Here is a 21,004-nt window from a genome sequence, read left to right as displayed (position 1 = left end):
CACAGTGGAGGCAGCCAGTGATTTCAAAAAGCTCTGAAGCAGCCTGACGACTAGTGTCTCAACCTCCTCAGTGTCCCGGGTTTTGGGCTTTGGTGGGAATGACCTCAACCAGTAATACACTCTCATCCTTATCAGAACCATATGGGAAAAAAGTTGTCTTTTGCTCCTGCAAATTAAAAAAAGTGTCACTTAACAATATCTATAAATTTACAACCCAAACAGGCAGACAGGTGGAGAAAGGCAAGAAGTGCTATTTAGAAAAGGAAATTGCTCCAGGGAACTCTCTTATCCATCTCTCACCACTTAGGCAATCTGACTTCCAGGTCAACATGAATTAGCTGCTGGAAAAGCACCAGTCTAGGGGTACCATTCACAAGAAGAATAGATTTATGCTCTTCAGGCCTCAGCATTCACCTTCTTATAGAAATGGGGATCCGAGTGCAGAAAGAGGCCTGCACCCCAGCTGCTCCTCTTTGAGAAATGGTAAGACCACACTTTCCCAGCTGACAAGGCGCTGTGGCTGACGGGTGCCCCTGCCTGCATCCGGCTGGACCACAGTGGATATGTGTGAGACGAAGGGGGTGGGGGGTGGGAGGAGTGGTGTGAACCTAGGATGCGGGGAAAACTGCTTTCCTGAGAGCAGAGACGCATGCTCAGCTAGATCAGCCCAGCGGCTCCCTCCTAAGTGAGCCGTCTCCCATATAAGGGCAGAAGGAGGCGGATGTCTGCATACCCAGCCCCACTGGGGGAGTGGCAGAGCAGCCAAAGAAAACAACATTTCTCTTTCTTGAATTGGGGCTGCCAGTATGTGAGCCACAGAGAGATAAAACCCTGAAACTAAACGCCTGGGTCTAAAAGATAAAAGAAATCTGAGGAAGAAAAATCCTGAGGCACATGTGAGAGCATGATGCCTTCCCCAAGGAAGAACCTCATGCAGGAGGATGGTACACTAACGTTATTTTAATGCTAATTAATTACATGGCTTGGGATCTCCCTGATGAGCTTAAAAAACTGTTTTATAAACAAGTAACCCCCCACTTGCCATTATAATCCTGTCAAGACAGGGAACAACTGATTACAAACCAGGTCTCACTGATACATTCCTAATTCCCACAGGTCTAACATCTCTCCAATCTTAACTTGTCAGACAAGCAGTCTCCCAGAAAAGATATCTCCAATTAAAAGTCCAATCAATTTTTTAAATGGGTACGAGGCAATAAGAGTTCCGTTATGTCCTGAAGTGCTGGCTTCAGCAGAGACCTGCTGCTGCTGCTGCTGCTACTGTTGGTGCTGCTAAGTCGCTTCAGTCGTGTCCGACTGTGCAACCCATAGACGGCAGCCCACCAGGCTCCCTCGTCCCTGGGATTCTCCAGGCAGAGACCAGACGCGCGGTCAAAAGCCACTCCTTCTCCCATGCTCGTTGCAGCTTCTTAAATAAACCCACTGTATTTTACAGTGCTCATCTCAGGCCCTCAAGCAGGCTGTTCTCCCCAGTACAGCGCCCCCACCGATCCCCCGTCTGTCTCTGGCCAACAGCATCCTCCAGTCCTGGCCCTGCTCCCACCCAAGCCCCCCACACACCCCTCCAAAGCCGAAGTGGCTTCAGCTCACCATTTGACCTGCGTCCCGCCCATGGTCCCCCTCGTGGCTCCGGCTTCAGCAAGTCGGCTTCCCTGGGTGTAGCGGGAGGCTGAGAGTCACAGCGCTCCCCGATTCGGGCATGTCTCCCCGCGCTGGGGGCCCCCGAAGAACGACTCCCCCTGGCAGGCCAACTACGAGAGCCGCTCGCCCCGGTCCCGGCAGAGAGCAAGGAGGGCAGAGAGGCAAGCGTCTCGGCCCCAGGCACGGCGATGCTCCGGGTTCCGGGGCGCGCCGTCCCAGCAGCTTAGACACTGCAGCGGCCCGGCCTCGGCGGAAACCGCCTCCCCTCGCAGGCTGCCGGCCCCCGGCAGCCGCATCCGTGGTCCCCGCGGCCGCGCGGCTCCGGGAGTGCCCCCGGGCGCAGGCATCTCAACCCATCTCCGCGCCCCGGGAGAAAAGCCCTGCCCGCGGCTCCGGCCGAGCGGTCGAGTGCCCGGGCGGGCGGCGGTCCCCGCTCCGCGCCGCCTCCCGGTCCCGCCCTCCCGCGCCCTCCTCCCCCCGCTCTCCGAGCTGTCACAAGCGGCCGGGCAGCGCCGGGATCCGTCCGACCCCGGCGGGCGCTCGGCTGACCGGCCGAGCCCCCGGGGCAGAGCGGGGCGGGGCTGCGGGGCCCGGAGGCGGCCCCGCGCAAGGCGGTGGAGGCTTCGCGGGGTCGGCAGAAGCCCGGGAGGGCTGCGTGGTCCCCTCCTTCGGAGGAGCCCGGGACTGGCGGCCGTGCCTTCTCTCCTCTGACCCCTGCTTTCCCGGGCACCGAGGTCGGGGTGGGTCTAACTCGGCTTCTCGCGGGAGGGGGTTCCCCCGGAAACCCGCTGAACGCTGGTCTCCACACCACCGTCCCCCCGCCCCTCCCGCCAACCTTCCCCTCGGGCGTTTCATATGTTCTTTTTTTTTTCCCAACTAAGGAGCCTTTTGCTTGGATCCTGAGAGGCTGGCCCGAGGTTTATGGGTCTGAGAAGCAACAGGCGAGCAGTCCGGCAGGGCTTTGCCAGGATGTCTGTCAAGGAGCAGGGGGAGGGGACCAGACTTAAGGGGCTATCTTCTGAACCACTCTTCTTTCCCGAGTCACATCCCGGGGGTCTCCTGGCCTTCACGGATCACTGAGACATTAGGTGGGCTTCCCCTTGCGTGCGGGTTGTGGGGAGGAGCAGGGCAGAATGTCCCAGAGCCTTCTGGATGCCAACTGAGCATCCCAAAGAGGTGAGTGAGAAGGTGGCCGAGAAGAAAATGACCGAATCAGGAAGAGAAAGAGGAAAGCCATCTGTTCTCTGAACGCTCTCCTAGAAAACGGTCACTGCCAGCCCGATTTCCAGCAGCCCCGAATTTACACTGTCTCATACCCTGCCCCCAGTCTTGAGTTCTGCCAGACAGGAAGGAAGCAGGTGCTCTCAGGAAAAAAATCCGGACTTTTTTTTTTTTTTTCTCTAACTCTGCCAAGCGCTATCAGTCACAGGAAAGTTAAAGGCCTGTAGCCATACAGGAAGCAATAGATCTCATTGTACAACAGAATATCTTTTGATTCTGTACCAAGTGATAGTCCAAGCAGAAGCAAGGAAAAACTGGTTTAGATTCTCAATAAAGGCACATCTACTGCTTAATGGACACAAGGCTCCCTTCTGGGGTGATGCAAATCTCTCTGAACCAGATAGAGGTGATGGGTTGCACAGTATTAATGAAGGTGCTACATACCACTGAATCATACACTTTAAAATGATTAATGGTTAATTTAATGTTGTGTGAATTTTGAAAATAAAAAATCTATTAAATGTGAAAATTAAAAATCAAGCAAGGTTACCGGTATATTAAAATGATGGAAAGAATTCTATTTAATTTCCAAGCAAATTAGAAAATGGCCCATCAAATTAAGACGGAATTTTATGAAGAAAAGAAATAGGAGGAAGAAAACAAAGACATGGAAAATACATACATGTCAGACAAAGAACAATTAGGTTTAACTGGAACAGACTAATCTGTGTTGATGAGAGAAAACGTCATAAGAGCTTAAATTAAATATGATTCTGCAATGAAATTAGTAAATAAGATGACAACATCTGGGGATGTGTTTACAGGAGCATGATTTACGTAAGCCAGGAAAATAGTCTTTCTCTGCCACCATACTTGGCATTGATCAGGCTTTTATTAGCACACTGTGTCCTGTTTTGGTCTCTGCAATTGGCTCTAAGGGATATAGACAGCCTTTCAGCTACAGTCACATCGCTAGCCCATTCAAATGTGTACTAATCTGCCACAATTCCCAGCCCTACAAATGAAAACTGGAAACATTCTTAAAGCACTAAGGCAACTCTGCTCATTTCCTCTTGCTATGAGCTTTATACAACCTTCTCAGGCACAAAGGCAGTGCAATGGAACTGGCTCTCATAAACACTGGCAGCTGATAAATAAATATCAAAAAGATCCAGCTGGGCACTGACAGGTCTCAGTCATGCCCCCACATGGACACAGCTAAGCCCTAGCACTGGTATGCGGGAAATTCACAAGCATCTCACCCTGCCCTCTTGCCAGCACAAAACCACAAGGCCGTGCTGAGGGTTACCCCTTGTGAGCCACACATAAACTGAGGGAAGAAGAGAGACTTTGGTGCCTTATTGCCTGTTGCGTGGGTACCTGAAGCTGCCAACCCTGAGAACCTCCATGAATTGAGGACTGTAGCGATGAAGAAATCTGAGGCCACAGTTACCTGGAGCAGCTGGACTCAGACGGGGACCTTTGCTGTCCTTCATACTGCTGCACCAGGGCTCGCACGCTCCAGCATGGATTCTCAATCTCCTCATCCATGCTGTTGTTCCTAAAGTCGGAGGGCACCAATAAAGGAGAGGGTGTCAGTCCTTCGGGCCCACCCACTAACTACTGACAGATGCCACTCTGGACTGCTGAGGGTAAAAAGACGGACGAGGCAAAGCCCCTGCCTTAAAGACATTTGAAACCTGGCAAGGAAGGTAGAGAAACCAATAATTTCACCAACACCTCAGAGTCGTGCTCCCTCTCTGACACACAACCCATGAAGCATCTCCAGCCATGACTCTCTGGGACACCCAACCTTCCGGATACACACCAGGGAGAAACTCAGGGGTGAATCAGGATGGTGGTCCCACATACCTCCTAGTGCAGAAAACACACTGTACCAAAGGAATATGTTTAAAACTCTGGGCACCAGAGAAAAGAATTACATATATGATTCCTTTACATTCTGCTAAAGTCAAAATGTGCACGTGCGTGCTGAGTCACTTAAGTCGTGCCCAATTTCTTCATGATCCCAAGAACTGCAGTCCGCCAGGCTCCTCTGTCCATGGGATCCTCCAGGTAAGAATACTGGAGTGGGTTGCCATGCACTTCTCCAAAAGCCAAAATAAACATGCCTAAAAGAAAGGTTGTTTTTTTTTTTTTCTCTTTTGGAGCACCCTCTCCAACCTCCACTCCATCCGCTTTTCTGCAATGTGGGCTGTTTAGGTGATATTTCTATCTATCGCACCATTATCATTTAAGGGAAGAAATATCAGCGCAGGTCGAATTCCCATCCCCAGATTTCCATCCTTACCTCTGTCGGTATCGAAAGACATCCCGCCCAGACCGCGACATGTCATGACACACATCGGCCAGAGCAGCGGCTGCTCCCTGGGCCACAGCAGTGGCACAGTGAGGCTGGTGAGTCTGCAGGGGGGCTCCGGCATCCCGTCCTTGGCTCACTGTCCTGCCGGAGCCAGGTTTGAAATGAGCTGCCAAGGCCAGGACCAGCCTCATGATAGACTTCAGGTTGCCTTCCACGATATCTGAAGATAAGAACAGACCAAGAGGTCCTAAGAGGGAAGCAGAGTGCTGAGAACGAACTCGGTTCCTATGCATCTGCTAGGGAACAGGAAAGCAAGGCAGTCAAGCTCTCTGTCCTCACAAAGCTGAGTTCAATAGGGATATTGAAGATTTAAAGCAATGACAATACAGTGTAATAACATAAAGTGAAGTCGCTCAGTTGTGTCCGACTAGTTGTGACCCCATGAGAGGCTCCTCTGTTCATGGGATTTTCCAGGCAAGAATACTGGAGTGGGTTGCCATTTCCTTCATACAATAGGAAAAGTACAAGATTCTTTGGGAACTCAGAGGAGAAGCATCTGTCTAGTTTAGAGGGCTCAGGGAAGGATTCCCAGACAAGGTGAGTTCTAAACTGAGGCTTGACCGACCAATAGAGGTTCATCAGATGAGCAAAGAGAAGGAAAAATGTATTCCAAGAAGAGGGAACAGCAGGCATGAAGGTCTAGATGCCATCCAGTATGGGAGCCACTAGCCACATGTAGCTGTTGAGCACTTAAAAGGCAGCAGTGTGGTCTTAACCGAAATGTGCCATGAGTGTATTTAGCACACACACACAAACTGAATGAAAAATCTTGTGAGATTTAGTATAAAAAAACAGAATGCAAAATATCTCACTGATAGTTTTTCACATTGATTATATGTTGAGCTGATAATATTCTGGATATGCATGCGTGCGTGCTAAGTCACTTCAGTCGTATCCAACTCTTTGAGACCCCATGGGCTGTAGCCCGCCAGGTTCCTCTGTCCATGGGGCTTCTCCAGGTAAGAATACTGGAGTGGGACTGCCATTTCCTTCTCCAGGGGATCTTCCTAACCAAGGGATCAAACCTGGGTCTCCTGCATTGCAGGTGGATTTTTTACCAATTGAGCCACCATTTTGGATACATGGGTTAAATAAATGAGGGAAGCCCTCATTTTGGATACATGGGTTAAATAAAATATATTATTAAAATTAATTCCACTGATTTTTTTTTATAATGTGGCTATTTAGACACATTCAAATCATGAATGTGACTTACTTTATATTTCTATGGCACACCCTGGAAGAGGAACAGAAAGCAGTTTAGCGTAGCCAGAGTTCAGAGTTCAGGGGGAGAGGGGGAAAGACGAGAGGGATAAAGTGGAGGTCAGGTCAGAAAGGGCATAGTAAGCCAGAGAAAGGACCCTGGATTTTATCCTATGGGCCCTCAGGTGCAGAGGAATGGCATGAGCATATTGTACTCTTAGAAAGATCATTCTGGCTGCAGTGTGGAGAGCACATGGGAGGGGGACAGAAATGGATGCAGTGGGACTAATTAGGAAGCAGTTGCACTTCTCCAGGTAAAAGACAATGATGTCCTGAACGACTGTTCCCTCAAAATAGCCGACTTTAATGGGCCAGATCCCCAAGCCCACTCCTCACGGGGCCTGGATCAGAGAAATATCTGACATTCTAAATTTTGTCCTAGAAAAAAAAAAGAGAGAGAGAGAAAGGCAGACAGAAAATAACATGATGGGTCTGGTTAATGTCAGAAAATAGACAAAACTGTATTTTTTTCAGCTTCACAGCCTTGTAAATATGCAAGGTTTCCAAAAGGATTGATGGATCCCTGCTATAGGACATTCTCAATGGTCAGTAACTGCCCTGCCTGAATGAGCCCAATACAGAGAACACTAACAACACGGAAAGGAGGGCTCCCCCCTACCTCCATTCTCATCAGAGCCACAGGCAATCAGGCCCAGAAACTGAGGCTGAAACAAACCAGACTATAATCAGTTCCAGAACCAGAGTGAGAGGACCAAAGCCTGTGCCTTCTGAGGACAGCTACATCCTTTCTCCCCTGCAGCCTGGGCTCAAACTGCAGTGAGAGCTGTCCTTCATCTGGCCATGTGGCTCCAGGAGAGTGCATGTGTAGAGGTGAAAGAGCCTTTTGATCCTGCCTGGAGATGTCCTGTGATGTTCAAAAAAAACTGCTATCAAATATTTTCCTTCTGGAAAACTGGATAGAAAAAAGTAGGCTATTATGATCTGAGATAATAACTGGCATGAAACACTAGGAACACACAAAAATATCATCTATCTTCATGTTTGATATCTTAAACAAGATGTTCTAAAATTAATATCCTAACGTTGTCATTTCTTTTCTGTTAATTTGCCTACACACGCTCGAGCAAAACTTCATTCAGTTAAAATGAAGAGCTTCTACCTTCACCCCGGTCTCCAAAGCACCTGGATTTTGATAATCATTCCATCCCAAGAGGATGACTTTCCTTATTCGGAAAAAGATGTGAGGTCATCAACCTAATCCCACTCCAGTCTACTCCGAGCCCTCAGCTACACTGTGGATGGTTCTTCTGAAGGTGGCAATCCCCAGGTAAAGATGAGTGTACTCAGCCACCACGGACAGAAGGAAGCACTGACCTTTAGCTGAAGTCTGGTGCATACGAATCTTTTTGGAGGCTACAAACTGTAACACTTTTTCCACATTATTCTTCATCTCTTGTTGGTTACTGGGACTCAGCTGTACCCCACTCAGCTTTTCTCCTGCTGTAAGAAGAGAGAAAATACATGAAGTTATGGGGAGGAGTACTATCACAGGTTCATAGTAGCCAGACACAGAGAATATTTGCTGTAAACACGAAGATTATCTATAAATATGTAAGGGAGTTAGGCCTTCATGTTTGTAATCTGGATGGGAAATAGGAAAATGAAAGCATTCTGGAGGGGCTTCGAATTTTCACAATTCCCTGGGGCCTGTGAAGTTACTCTGTGTACATTTATTCATTCAACGAATATTCACTGAGCACCCACTGTGTGCCAGGTAATGTTTGAGGCACCAGAGAAAGAGCAGTGACCAAGACATTGTCTGTCTGTCCTTCCATCGTAGAGTTTCTATCTGCAGGGATGAGAGATGGCCAAGATAACAGATAAATGTTTAACATAATTTCAAGTAGTGGTAAGTGCTGGGCTGTGCTAGTCACATCCGACGCTTGGCGACCCCAAGGACTGGGGTCCACCAGGCTCCTCTGTCCACGGGATTTCCCAGGCAAGAATACTGGAGAGGGGGGTACCATTACCTACTCCCGTGGATCTTCCCCACCCAGGGATTGAACCCGGGTCTCTTGCGTCTCCTGTGCTGGCCTGCAGATTCTTTACAACTAGCACCACCTGGGAAGCCCAGTGATGAGTACTATGAGGAAAAACAAAGACGAGTAATCATGGTCTTTCAGATAATACGTTTGGGGGGAGACTTGAATAAAATCGGAGAGGAGAAGATTTGCAGAGGTAGCATTCCAGGCTGAGGAACCTTAAGTACCAAGGCCAAGGTGGGAATGAGATCAGCTTATCTGAGAAACAGCAACAAGACCCTATGGCTGGAGTGGAGAGAGCAAGGAGTCCAGTTCTAAGACAGGTAGACAGGCAAGCAAGGCCAGGTCATGTGGGGCTTTGGGAACTAGAGCAAAGATCTTGAATTTTATTCTATATGTAATGGGCAGAAAATGCAGGCTTGGAGGTAAGGGAGTTCAGTTCGGTTCAGCTCAATCGTTCAGTTGTGTCCGACTCTTTGTGACCCCATGGACTGCAGCACGCCAGGCCTCCCTGTGCATCACCAACTCCCAGAGCTTGCCCAAACTCATGTCCATCGAGCCAGGGATGCCATCCAACCATCTCATCCTCTGTCGTCCCCTTCTCCTCCCGCCTTCAATATTTCCCAGCATCAGGGTCTTTTCCAATGAGTCAGTTCTTCACATCAGGTGGCCAAAGTACTGGAGTTTCAGCTTCAACATCAGTCCTTCCAATATATATTCAGGACTGATTTCCTTTACGACTGACTGGTTTGATCTCCTTGCAGTCCAAGGGACTCTCAAGAGTATTCTCCAACACCTCAGTTCAAAGGCATCAATTCTTCAGCGTTCAGCTTTCTTTATAGTCCAAATCTCACATCCATACATGACTACTGGAAAAACCATAGCCTTGAACTAGACAGACCTTTGTTGGCAGAGTAATGTCTCTGCTTTTTAATATGCTGTCTAGGTTGGTCATAGCTTTTCTTCCAAGGAGCAAGCATCTTTTAATTTCATGGCTGCAATCATCATCTGCAGTGATTTTGGAGTCCAAGAAAATAAAGTCTGTCACTGTCTCCATTGTTTCTCCATCTATTTGCCATGGAGTGATGGGACCAGATGCCATGATCTTAGTTTTTTGAATGTTGAGTTTTAAGCCAGCCTTTTCACTCTTCTCTTTCACTTTCATCAAGTCTCTTTAATTCCTCTTCACTTTCTGCCATAAGGGTGGTGTCATTGGCATATCTGAGGTTATTGATATTTCTCCCGGCAATCTTGATTCCAGCTTGTGCTTCATCCAGCCCAGTATTTCACATGATGTACTCTGCATATAAGTTAAATGAGCCAGGCAATGATATACAGCCTTGACGTACTCCTTTCCCGATTTGGAACCAGTCTGTTGTTCCATGTCTGGTTCTAACTGTTGCTTCTTGACCTACAGATTTCCCAGGAGGCAGGTAAGGTGGTCTGGTATTCCCATCTCTTGAAGAATTTTCCACAGTTTGTTGTGATCTACACAGTCAAAGGCTTTGGCATACTCAATAAAGCAGAAGTAGATGTTTTTCCGGAATTCTCTTGCTTTTTATATGATCCAACGTATGTTGGCAATTTGATCTCTGGTTCCTCTGTCTTTTCTAAATCCAGCTTGAACATCTGAAAGTTCACAGTTCACATACTATTGGCGCCTGGCTTGAATAATTTTGAGCATTACTTTGCTAGCATGTGAGATGAGTTACCTGACCTGCTTAATGCTTTTAAAAGTTGACTTCATGTGGACATAGATTCTCTAAAGGGGAAACAGGGAAATCTGTTAGAAAGGAAATGAAAATAGTCAAGTGAGAGAGAATGATGGTTTGGGAAGAAGCTGAGAGGTGAAAACAGAGATACCAGGTATATTTTTAATATAAAGCAAACAGCACATGTGAAGGACTGAATATGATAGATGAGAAAAAGAGAATAATTAAAGACAACTTCTAAGTGTTCTGCTTCAACAGCTGAGGGAATGGTACTGTGATGTGTTAGTCAGATGAAGGATCTCAGAGGACAGAGGGATCAGTGGCGTGAAGGAAAAGTTCTGATTAGGACACGTGAAGTGAGAGTTGCATTTTAGACATCCAAGCAGAGAAGTTGAATAGGCAGCTGATATTCACATCTAGAACTCAAGGAAAAGCTTAGGGCTAAAGAGTCAAACTTGGGAAGAGACCACTTAGGGATAGAGAATATACAAAAGAACTAAGGTTTGAACCTCTAAGGAGAACTTCCAACATTTAGAGGTCAGGAGGGCTTCCCAGGTGGTACAGTTGGTAAAGAATTCACCTGCCATTGCAGAAGACGGAAGAGACACGGGTTCGATCCCTGGGTTGGGAAGATCCTCTAGAGTAGCAAGTGGCTACCCATTTCAGTATTCTTGCCTGGAAAATTCCATGGACAGAGGAGACTGGCGGGCTACAGTCGATGGGATCACAAAGAGACACGACTAAGCACGCGTGCACGCACACACACGCACACACACACACACACACACACACACACACACACACGGAGGAGAAAGCCAGCACAGCAAACAGGAAAGGCCAGTGAGGAAGGAGGAAAACTTCAAGCCCACAGGATCCTGGAGACCGAGGGAAGATGTTTGGAGGAGGAGGGAGTGATCCACCGTGTCAAGTTCTGCTAAGTTGAATAAAATGAGGACTGAGCCCTGGCCACGGGATTTGACAGAGCAGAGTTGTGACCTCAAGGAGAACAGTTTCAGGGGCATAGTAGTAGGGTCAAAAGCTCAGTGAGGGCCAGCTCAAGAAAGAACGCAATCTCAAGTAGTGAATTCAGAGAGATTTTCTCTATAGCCAAGTTGCAACAGAATGCAGCATTTAAGAACCTGGGTTTTGAAAAACAAGAATACACATTCATATAGCCTGTATGCTGCTGCTGCTGCTAAGTCGCTTCAGTCATGTCCGACTCTGTGTGACCCCATAGACAGCAGTCCACCAGGCTCCGCCTTTCCTGGGATTCTCCAGGCAAGAACACTGGAGTAGGTATTGCCTGTATATGCACCATTAAATATCTCTGGAAAGAATAGCCAGAAACTGCTAACACTGGCTGCCTCCAGAAAGAACAAATTACTGGCAAGGGGACAGATGGAGGAAATGGCTTTTGATTTTCTATCTTCTTGTGCTGTCTGGATTTTCTAACTGATTATATTTCCAGGATAATCTGTTCAAATGTGTGAAAAATTAAAAGTTGAAAATTAGCTTTGGAATTAAAGTAAATCCAGGTTTGTACCTCTGCTTTACCCCTATTCTTATGTGACCTTGCAAAGGTGCTTAAGGGCTTCCTTGGTGGCTCAGACAGTAAAGAATCTGCCTGCAGTGCAGGAGACCTGGGTTCTGGGTAGGGAAGATTCCCTGGAGAAGGAATTTAGAAAGATTCCCTTTCTAAATCTCAAAAAATAAGTAAAATACTTAAATGCTATCCATTATCATAAATCAATCAAAGTAGCGTGTTTAGCAATGCTTGATATATATGTACACACACATATATGTGTGTATATATATATAAAGTGCTCCTGGAAATGGGGGTAATATTATGTTTCTCAAACGTTGATGATAAAGTGAAATTAAATGAGACAGTGTTCAATACACAGTAGCTGCTATTACTATTATCATGGTTATTATCACTATAAGTGAATAATGAATATATGAGCTGTCTGAATGAGGTGTTTCTGGACAGGCTGCCTGATGCAAGCCTGCCTTCTTACATATCACTCAAACCCACATCCCTCAAATATGTCAATGAATGTTTGAGTACCTGTTATGTGTCTGGCACTTGGTTAAGGACTGTGGAAACAGGGGGAAAAAAATTATACTGTACCTGCTCTTAAAGAGCTCAATCTATACTGGAGAGGTAGATAATAAACAACCATCATTTGGTGAGATAAATAATAAGAGATGTGGACAAATGCTGTGGAAATAAGGTTATGATACCTCCCTGATTGCTCAGAGGTTAAAGCGTCTGCCTGCAATGTGGGAGACCTGGGTTCGATCCCTGGGTTGGGAAGATCCTCTGGAGAAGGAAATGGCAACCCAATCCAGTATTCTTGACTGAAGAATCCCATGGACTGAGGAGCCTGGTGGGCTACAGTCCACGGGGTCACAAAGAGTCGGACACAATTGAGTGACTTCACTTTCACTTTCACTTTCAATAGGAATGACAGGCAACAATTCTGGGGCTTCAAGAAAACAAGGTCTTCTTATCTTAGTCGGGTCCTTTTGTTGGTAACACACCTTCTTTTTGCCTGGCTGCCACTTCCCTTTCCAGCCTCAGTGTAGACATCAGATCTTCTGGCAAGCCATCCTACAATCCCTAACAGTGGGTTGCGTGCCCACCCTCTGCTCTTATCTGTGCTTGCCCCATCACAGTACTAAGTACATTACTGGAAGTGACTTCGCTCTCCAGTCTTTCCAACTAGATTGGGAGACTCTTGAGAGCTGTGACCGTGCTCCTCATCACACTCCCAAAGTTTAATGTAGCTGAATGGCAACCCACTCCAGTATTCTTGCCTGGGAAATCTCATGGACAGAGGAGCCTGGCGGGCTACAGTCCATGGGGGTCACAAGAGTTGGACACGACTTAGTGACTAAACCACCACCAACAATCTGCTCTGAAGGGCACATGGAGGGTAAAAAGGCCATGTTCTGTTTTAAGCTAGCATCAGAGTCCAGGGCCAACCGACCTACAATCTCAATGAGATACGCCAGGATCACCCCATCCCGGAGATCTTGTCGGAGGTCCTGCACTGGCTTCACCGCTGGCCTCTTCTTCAGCTGTGCGTTCACCCAGGCCACGTACGCCTGCAGCTGTTGCTGGAAAATGAAAGCAGGAGATAAGGAAAGGTTGCATGTTACTCATATCCTCTTCCTTGCACCCTCTAAGGCAGCAATGGAGACTGGGCAATCTATACCTGATTTCCCAGGTGGCCCAGTAATAAAGAATTCGCCTGCCAATACAGGAGGTGCAAGAAACATGGGTTCAATCCCTGGGTGGGGAAGATCCCCTGGAGTAGGAAATGGCAACCCACTCCAGAATTCTTGCCTGAACATTTCCATGCACAGAGGAGCCTGGCGGGCTACAGTTCATGAGGTCGCAAAGACTTGCACACCTGAGCAACTGAGCAGTCTATACCCAGAGAGAGGAGGAGAAGTTTTAAGGATAGAAAGATGGTTAGACATGGAGTATGCTCTAAAATTCTCTGGTTTTATGCTTGTCTCCGGGATGAGCTACCCTCTGACTCGGGTGGTGGGTGTGGACAAGGTATGCAGATGAGCGTTTCGGAGACAATGACTCCTGCTTTCCTTGATTTAGCTCTGTCGACCAGGAATAAAGCTGGGCCAGAAGCACAGCCCGTTTTCGAGTGTGACGAGAGCTGCCAGTAGCCCACTGCGCTTCCCAGGAACGATCTCTCGTGTCCTGTGTGCACAATGGCCTGTGACATTCCTAAGAACTGATCCTGGGGAGCTAGGAATCCACAGTTAAACCGATCTCAGAACTGCCTCTCACAGCTGCTTTCTTCACAAAGAGATTTAACTGAAACCAACCCGGGATTTATCCTCCTGAGCCCATAATCCTGGGATTGCTACAGAGTTAGCTTTAATCCAGGCTTTATGTTGTCAAAGAGGATCTGGTTACCTGAAACCTGCACAAAGAAAGAAAAGAAAGGCTAGGATGAGCAGAGTTCCTGAAGACTGGGGTCGGGGTCGGGGGAGCCTTCATTTTTTTTTTTTTTTTTTTTTGCTGACAACGCTTATGGTCCAGTACCATCAGAAACCTGTCAGATTCAGACAGGACACAGAACTCATGGCAACACTTAGATAACCTTTCATATTCCATTTTAAACAGGGCTTGTATATTCAGGTGTTCATCCTGATTATTTGGGCACTAAGTATCAAAATAGCACAAGAGCAAGGTCATAGTACAGGCTGCAGTTCTGGCTGATGTCTGTAGAAACCCAAGACTCTGAACCTGAAAATTAAATTAAAGGGCTAACAGTATCAAATTATAATTTGGTTAAAGTATAGTTGATTTCTAAAGCTCCAAGTACTTCCTTGATGAAATAATATCAGAAATTACTCACTGGCTGCTTCCTGAGCTTAAATTAAATCTTCAGTATTTTCTCTACGTCAATTTGTGGGAATAAATAAAGTCTTTTGGAAGGTAGTACTAAGGCAATGTTCTATCAGCTACTGACAAACTGTAGGAAGTGCAATGATTAGCAGGAGGTAGGGGGAAGAATCTGGTATTTATTGAGTACCTATCATGATGCCAACAAAGGTCCATCTAGTCAAGGCTATGGTTTTTCCAGTGGTCATGTATGGATGTGAGAGTTGGACTGTGAAGAAAGCTCAGTGCCAAAGAATTGATGCTTTTGAACTGTGGTGTTGGAGAAGACTCTTGAGAGTCCCTTGGACTGCAAGGAGGTCCAACCAGTCTATTCTAAAGGAGATCAATCCTGGGTGTTCTTTGGAAGGAATGATGCTAAAGCTGAAACTCCAATACTTTGGCCACCTCATGCGAAGAGCTGACTCATTGGAAAAGACTCTGATGCTGGGAGGGATTGGGGGCAGGAGGAGAAGGGGATGAAAGAGGATGAGATAGCTGGATGGCATCACCGACTCAATGGACGTGAGGTTGAGTGAACTCCGGGAGTTGGTGATGGACAGGGAGGCCTGGCGTGCTGCGATTCATGGGGTTGCAAAGAGTCAGACACGACTGAGTGACTGAACTGAACTGAACTGAACCATGAATTAAACACTACTTTTGATGTTTTATATGTCTTTTAATGACTCACTAATGTATCTGGAGGGCTTCCCTGATGGCTCAGTGGTAAAGAATCTGCCTGCCAATGCAGGAGGTCTGGGTTCAATTCCTGGGTCAGGAAGATTCCCTGGAGTAGGAAATGGCAACCCATACCAGTATTCTTGCCTGGGAAATCCCATGGACAGAGGAGGGCTGGCAGGCTACACCCCGTGGGGTAACAAAAGAGTTGGACACAACTTAGCAACTAAACAACACAACAACAATATACCTAGAACGCAGCCACTGAGTTGATGTTTACTAAATGGTCATCATTATTTTCATTATCATCATCTAATTCAGTTTTCACAGAAGCACTGAAGGGTTGGTATCATCTCTGTTCTGTGGATGAGATTCAGAGAAATCATGTAACTTCTCCAAAGTCTCCATCCCTATGCCATGGCAGACCTGATTAGCAAACCCAGTAAAGGCGGTCCAAGGGCCTCCTGCTATACACTCACTCTGCAGGCAGCTGTGCCTTCTGCTTTCACAAGGGCCAGATTCCTGTCCAGGTGAGCTCCTACCCTTCAGCCAAAACAGCAGGACAGGCAAAGGGTGCCTCCAGAGCAAACCACTCTGCTCAGGGCCACAAAGGCATCAGGGTAACAGCTGGGTCTGATTACCTGGCTTACATCAAAATCCCTACCCTCTATCGAGTATCACCCTCAACCCTCCCCCGACACATTCCTGCTTAAAATCCTTCACTGGCCTCTCATTACCCGCAGGATAAAACCCAGCCTCCTCAGCTGCACTTCAGTTTGTCCTGGCTAGTCCTTACCTCTCCTTCAGCTTTGCTTACCCATTCACATTTGCCCCCCACAACCCCACGTTTAAGGTTGGTCCAAACTATGTTTGTACGGAGAAGGCAATGGCACCCCACTCCAGTACTCTTGCCTGGAAAATCCCATGGACAGGGAAGCCTGGTACGCTGCAGTCCATGGGGTCACTAAGAGTTGGACACGACTGAGCAACTTCACTTTCACTTTTCACTTTCATGCATTGGAGAAGGAAATGGCAACCCAGTCTAGTGCTCTTGCCTGGAGAATCCCAGGGATTGGGGAGCCTGGTGGGCTGCCGTCTATGGGGTTGCACAGAGTCAGACATGACTGAAGTGACTTAGCAGCAGCAAACCATGTGCAGTGCCCCAAACACACCATGTCTTCTGGCCACTCTACCTCCCTCCTGCCTCGAATCTCTTCTGAAACCTCAGCTCAAGCATCACCACCTCTTCCAGGCAGCCTTCCCTGACCCTCCCACACACCTCAGACACTGATCTCCTTGAGGACGTCCTGTGCCAGGCAATCAGTTCAACTACAAGGTGGGTGCAGCAAGTGTTCTGTGACAGGGCTACAAAGAGCTTTATGCCTTGAAGAAGTTTGCAGGAAAAAAAAAATCAAGAAGAGAGGAGAAGGAGGAGCAGCTTGCAGGTTGGTGAGACAAGCGCTAGGACGGGGGTGTGCAAGGTGCTAGGAGTGTTAGCTCAGTCTGAAGCCCATGCTCAGGGGGCTTTCCTGAGGAAAGGAGGCAAAGAGGACAGTGAGCTCAAAGGGGCTCAGGTCTCAACTAGATGCTCCAGGCAGGACGTTACAGGAATTCAGGATTGTTGGACTCAGAGTAACAGGCGCTCAACAAATCTCTGTTTGAATCAGTGAATAATGTGTCAAATTTCATCAGGCCAAGACTTATGATGATTCTAAAAGTTAATTATGCAGGGGAAGACAAGAACAAGTATTTTTCATCAGGCCAAGATAATTTTACTTAAGTAATCATAGCCTTCTTTTGGCCAATGAATAGAAGTAAGTTGTCTCTGGTGCAAAACTGCTTTGGGGTTCCTCACAGAACTTCTCACACACATTAATCACAGTTCTCGGCTTCCAGTAAAGAGGATTCTATTGCATGCTGCTGCTGCTAAGTCACTTCAGTCATGTCTGACTCTGTGCGACCCCATAGACGGAAGCCCACCAGGCTCCCCAGTCCCTGGGATTCTCCAGGCAAGAACACTGGAGTGGGTTGCCATTTCCTTCTCCAATGCATGAAAGTGAAAAGTGAAAGGGAAGTCGCTCAGTCGTATCAGACTCTTAGCGACCCCATGGACTGCAGCCTACCAGGCTCCTCCATCCATGGGATTTTCCAGGCAAGAGTACTGGAATGGGGTGCCATTGCCTTCTCTGATTCTATTGCATAAGTGATAATTGTCACCACTTTTCTGAACACCTACTCTGTGTCTAGAGCTATGCTAGGTCCTTTAGACACAATTTCTCTAATGCTAATCTGCTAGGGAAATTTTTACTTTATCTATTTTGCTAACTGTAAACCAAGACTCCAAAATGGTGAAATAATGTTCAAGGCCACCCAGACTCTAAACTACGAATATGAAATTCACTCTGTTTCCCAAACCAGTGCTCTTTCCACTCTACCACACTGTCATCTAAATAAATGCATCCCTGAGGTTTAAACAACCTCACCAAAACTCTCAGAATGGAGGTTACCTTAGCCTAAACCACTTCTCCCTGCGCAGCCAGTGCTTTGAGTCTCCTGTGTAATAACCTACACTAGGGAGCTATCTGCTAATCAAAGAAGGCTCAGCAGATGAGCAGCACCATCACCAGGGGCCTCTCAGAAAAGCAGACGCTCACGCATCACTGTGAATCCACACACTTCAAATGCAGTAGAATAGAATATGCAAAATAGGATGGAAATGCAGAATCTCAAACTCTGCTCCAGTTCTAATGAATTAGAACCTGTATTTTTACAAGATCCCTTCATCTTGTATTTTCTCTTCTCCAGCTCTGTCATCAGCTATTTGTCAAAAGAAATCACTTTTGGCTCCTCTTGCTGGAGAGTAGTTTTCAGAAATCAAAATTTGGGCACGAGGTATACTCATCCTACTGGGGGAACACTCTGGGCCCTCTCAGGAGTCGAATAGGAAATACAGGTATGTATCACACCTAGACACATACTTCCATCTACTTATCTTGACAGACAGATGGAGAAATAGACCATGAATTATCTGGATCCTGCCTCTAGCCCAGTACCACAGGGTTCACCTCTCTTCTTCCTTTTCCTTATTTGTAACTCCTTTTTCCCCACAGTGAGAAACCTGACTCTATCCACAATATATTTACTAATATTTCCTCAGTCCTAGAAAACACATCAGAATTTGACTTGCTAACCTGTACCTTGTATGGATTAGTATAGTCATTTTAAAAAATATTTGTTTATCTATTGGGCTATGCCAAGTCATAAAAATAAATTTACTAGGCAGAAATTGATATACAAGTATATAGTCCTTTTTGTCTTTAGCCTTACAGTGTACACTCAAAATACTGATTCCAAAGTGACTTAGGTTAATTCTTTTCTTTCCTCTGCCTTCAGTGTGGTTGTTATTAATTTGTAATACAGTTAAGTACATTTATTACAATTGGTAGACCATTTTGGGTTGTCCTAACATTTTGGTAGATTTTAATTAATTTGGGGGCAGGAGAAAGATTAACATGATTCCAAAAGTCAGAGCTATAGAAAAACATACATTCAGAAGTGTCATATCTCCATCTTTCTCTCTACTCCATTCCCTTTTCTCTAGTCTTTCCACCTTATTTCTATCCACTCCTATAGATAACCGATCTGATTCGTTCTACGTTACCTGGAAAAAAAGATATATGTATATTTTATTTCCCTTTTCTTCTTATGTGAAAAATAGCTAGTAATTTTTTTTAAAAATTTTACTTATTTACTGGGCCCTGCTAGGTCTTTGTTGCAGCATGTGGGATCTTCAAACTTCGTTGCATTCGGGATCTAGTTCCCTGCTGCTGCTGCTGCTGCTGCTGCTGCTAAGTCACTTCAGTCGTGTCCAACTCTGTGCAACCCCACAGATGGAAGCCCACCAGGCTCCCCCGTCCCTGGGATTCTCCAGGCAAGAACACTGGAGTGGGTTGCCATTTCCTTCTCCAATGCATGAAAGTGAAAAGTCAAAGTGAAGTCGCTCAATCGTGTCCAACTCTTTGCGACCCCATGGACTGCAGCGTTGCAGGCTCCTCCGTCCATGGGATTTTCCAGGCAAGAGTACTGGAGTGGGGTGCCATTGCCTTAGTTCCCTGACCAGGGATCAAACCCAGGTCCCCTACATTGGGAGCTTGCAGTCTTAGCCACTGGGTACCAGGGAAGTCCCCAAAATAGCATTAAGCACTGATATTCCCTGGTGGCTCAGATGGTAAAGTATCTGCCTGCAATACAGAGACCCAGGTTCAAGATTGGGTTTGGAAGATCCCCTGGAGGAGGGCATGGCAACCCACTCCAGTATTCTTGCCTGGAGAATTCCATGGACAGAGGAGCCTGGTGAGCTACAGTCCATGGGGTCGCAAAGAGTCAGACGCAACTAACATACACACATTCTTTTTACACCTGCATTTTTCACTTCGCTTCAGTTAATATTTGCTTAATATATTCTGGAAATCACTCCAAATTGGTCTAGAAATCTTCCTTATTTTACAGCTACATGGTACTCCATTATGTAGATATATCATAATTTAGTCAGTCTTCTATATGGGAATTCAGAGGTTTTTTTTCAATATTTTGCAGTTAAAAACAGTGCAGCAATGAATAACATTATGCATATGTATTTTCATGTTGATTGAGGTCTATCTTCAGGGTAGATTCAAAGAAGATAGCTAAGTGAATATAGATACATTAAGTAGATAACTTCATTCAGTTCAGTCGCTCAGTCGTGTCCAGCTCTTTGCGACCCCATGAATCGCAGCACGCCAGGCCTCCCTGTCCATCACCAACTCCCGGAGTTCACTCAGACTCACGTCCATCGAGTCAGTGATGCCATCCAGCCATCTCATCCTCTGTCGTCCCCTTCTCCTCCTGCCCCCAGTCCCTCCCAGCATCAGAGTCTTTTCCAATGAGTCAACTCTTCGCATGAGGTGGCCAAAGTACTGCAGTTTCAGCTTTAGCATCATTCCTTCCAAAGAAATCCCAGGGCTGATCTCCTTCAGAATGGACTGGTTGGATCTCCTTGCAGTCCAAGGGACTCCTTCAAGAGTCTTCTCCAACACCACAGTTCAAAAGCATCAATTCTTCGGCGCTCAGCCTTCTTCACAGTCCAACTCGCACATCCATACATGACCACAGGAAAAACCATAGCCTTGACTAGATGGACCTTTGATGGCAAAGTAATGTCTCTGCTTTTGGATATGCTATCTAGGTTGGTCATAACTTTCCTTCCAAGGAGTAAGCGTCTTTTCATTTCATGGCTGCAGTCACCATCTGCAGTGATTTTGGAGCCCAAAAAAATAAAGTCTGACACTGTTTCCCCGTCTATTTCCCGATAACTTCATTAGATATTGCCAAATTCCCCACCAAAAGCATTGTATCTATTTGCATTCCCATCAGCAATGCATGAGAGTGCATTTTCCCACAGTCTTGCCAATAGAATATGTTGTCACACTTTTAAATTTTTGCTAATATGATAGGTGACAAATTGTATCTTAGTGCTGTTTATATTTTAGTTATGAATTTGAGCCTCTTTTGGTAGGTTTAAGAATTCAATTTAAATTCATCCTTATCTTTATATATTTTGTATATGTACATGAATTACCTGTTCACATCTCTCCCATTTTTCTATCTTTTGTACCTTCATTTAAGAGCT

General features: G+C 46.4%; 1 protein-coding gene across 5 annotated transcripts in view; it reads right to left on the bottom strand.

Moving 5' to 3' along the window:
• Positions 1–21,004, bottom strand: part of DIXDC1 (DIX domain containing 1) — a 79,034-nt gene that overhangs the window by 33,793 nt on the left and 24,237 nt on the right. For 2 of the 5 annotated variants that reach the window (XM_019975262.2, XM_019975261.2), the window contains 4 exons: positions 13,238–13,367; positions 7,865–7,990; positions 5,195–5,426; positions 4,337–4,444 (listed from right to left, as the gene is read on the bottom strand). In XM_019975262.2, coding sequence (XP_019830821.2) covers positions 4,337–4,444; positions 5,195–5,426; positions 7,865–7,990; positions 13,238–13,367 — 596 coding nt within the window. Of the gene's footprint in view, positions 1–1,611; positions 2,036–4,336; positions 4,445–5,194; positions 5,427–7,864; positions 7,991–13,237; positions 13,368–21,004 lie in introns of those variants that run through there. The other 3 variants (XM_019975264.2, XM_070803401.1, XM_019975265.2) reach the window with 3 other exon arrangements.

This window comes from Bos indicus, chromosome 15, assembly GCF_029378745.1.
Source record: "Bos indicus isolate NIAB-ARS_2022 breed Sahiwal x Tharparkar chromosome 15, NIAB-ARS_B.indTharparkar_mat_pri_1.0, whole genome shotgun sequence".
In the NCBI taxonomy this organism is placed as follows: Eukaryota; Metazoa; Chordata; class Mammalia; order Artiodactyla; family Bovidae; genus Bos; species Bos indicus.
Note: the sequence above shows the minus strand (reverse complement) of the source record. Positions and strands in the feature narration are given on the sequence as shown.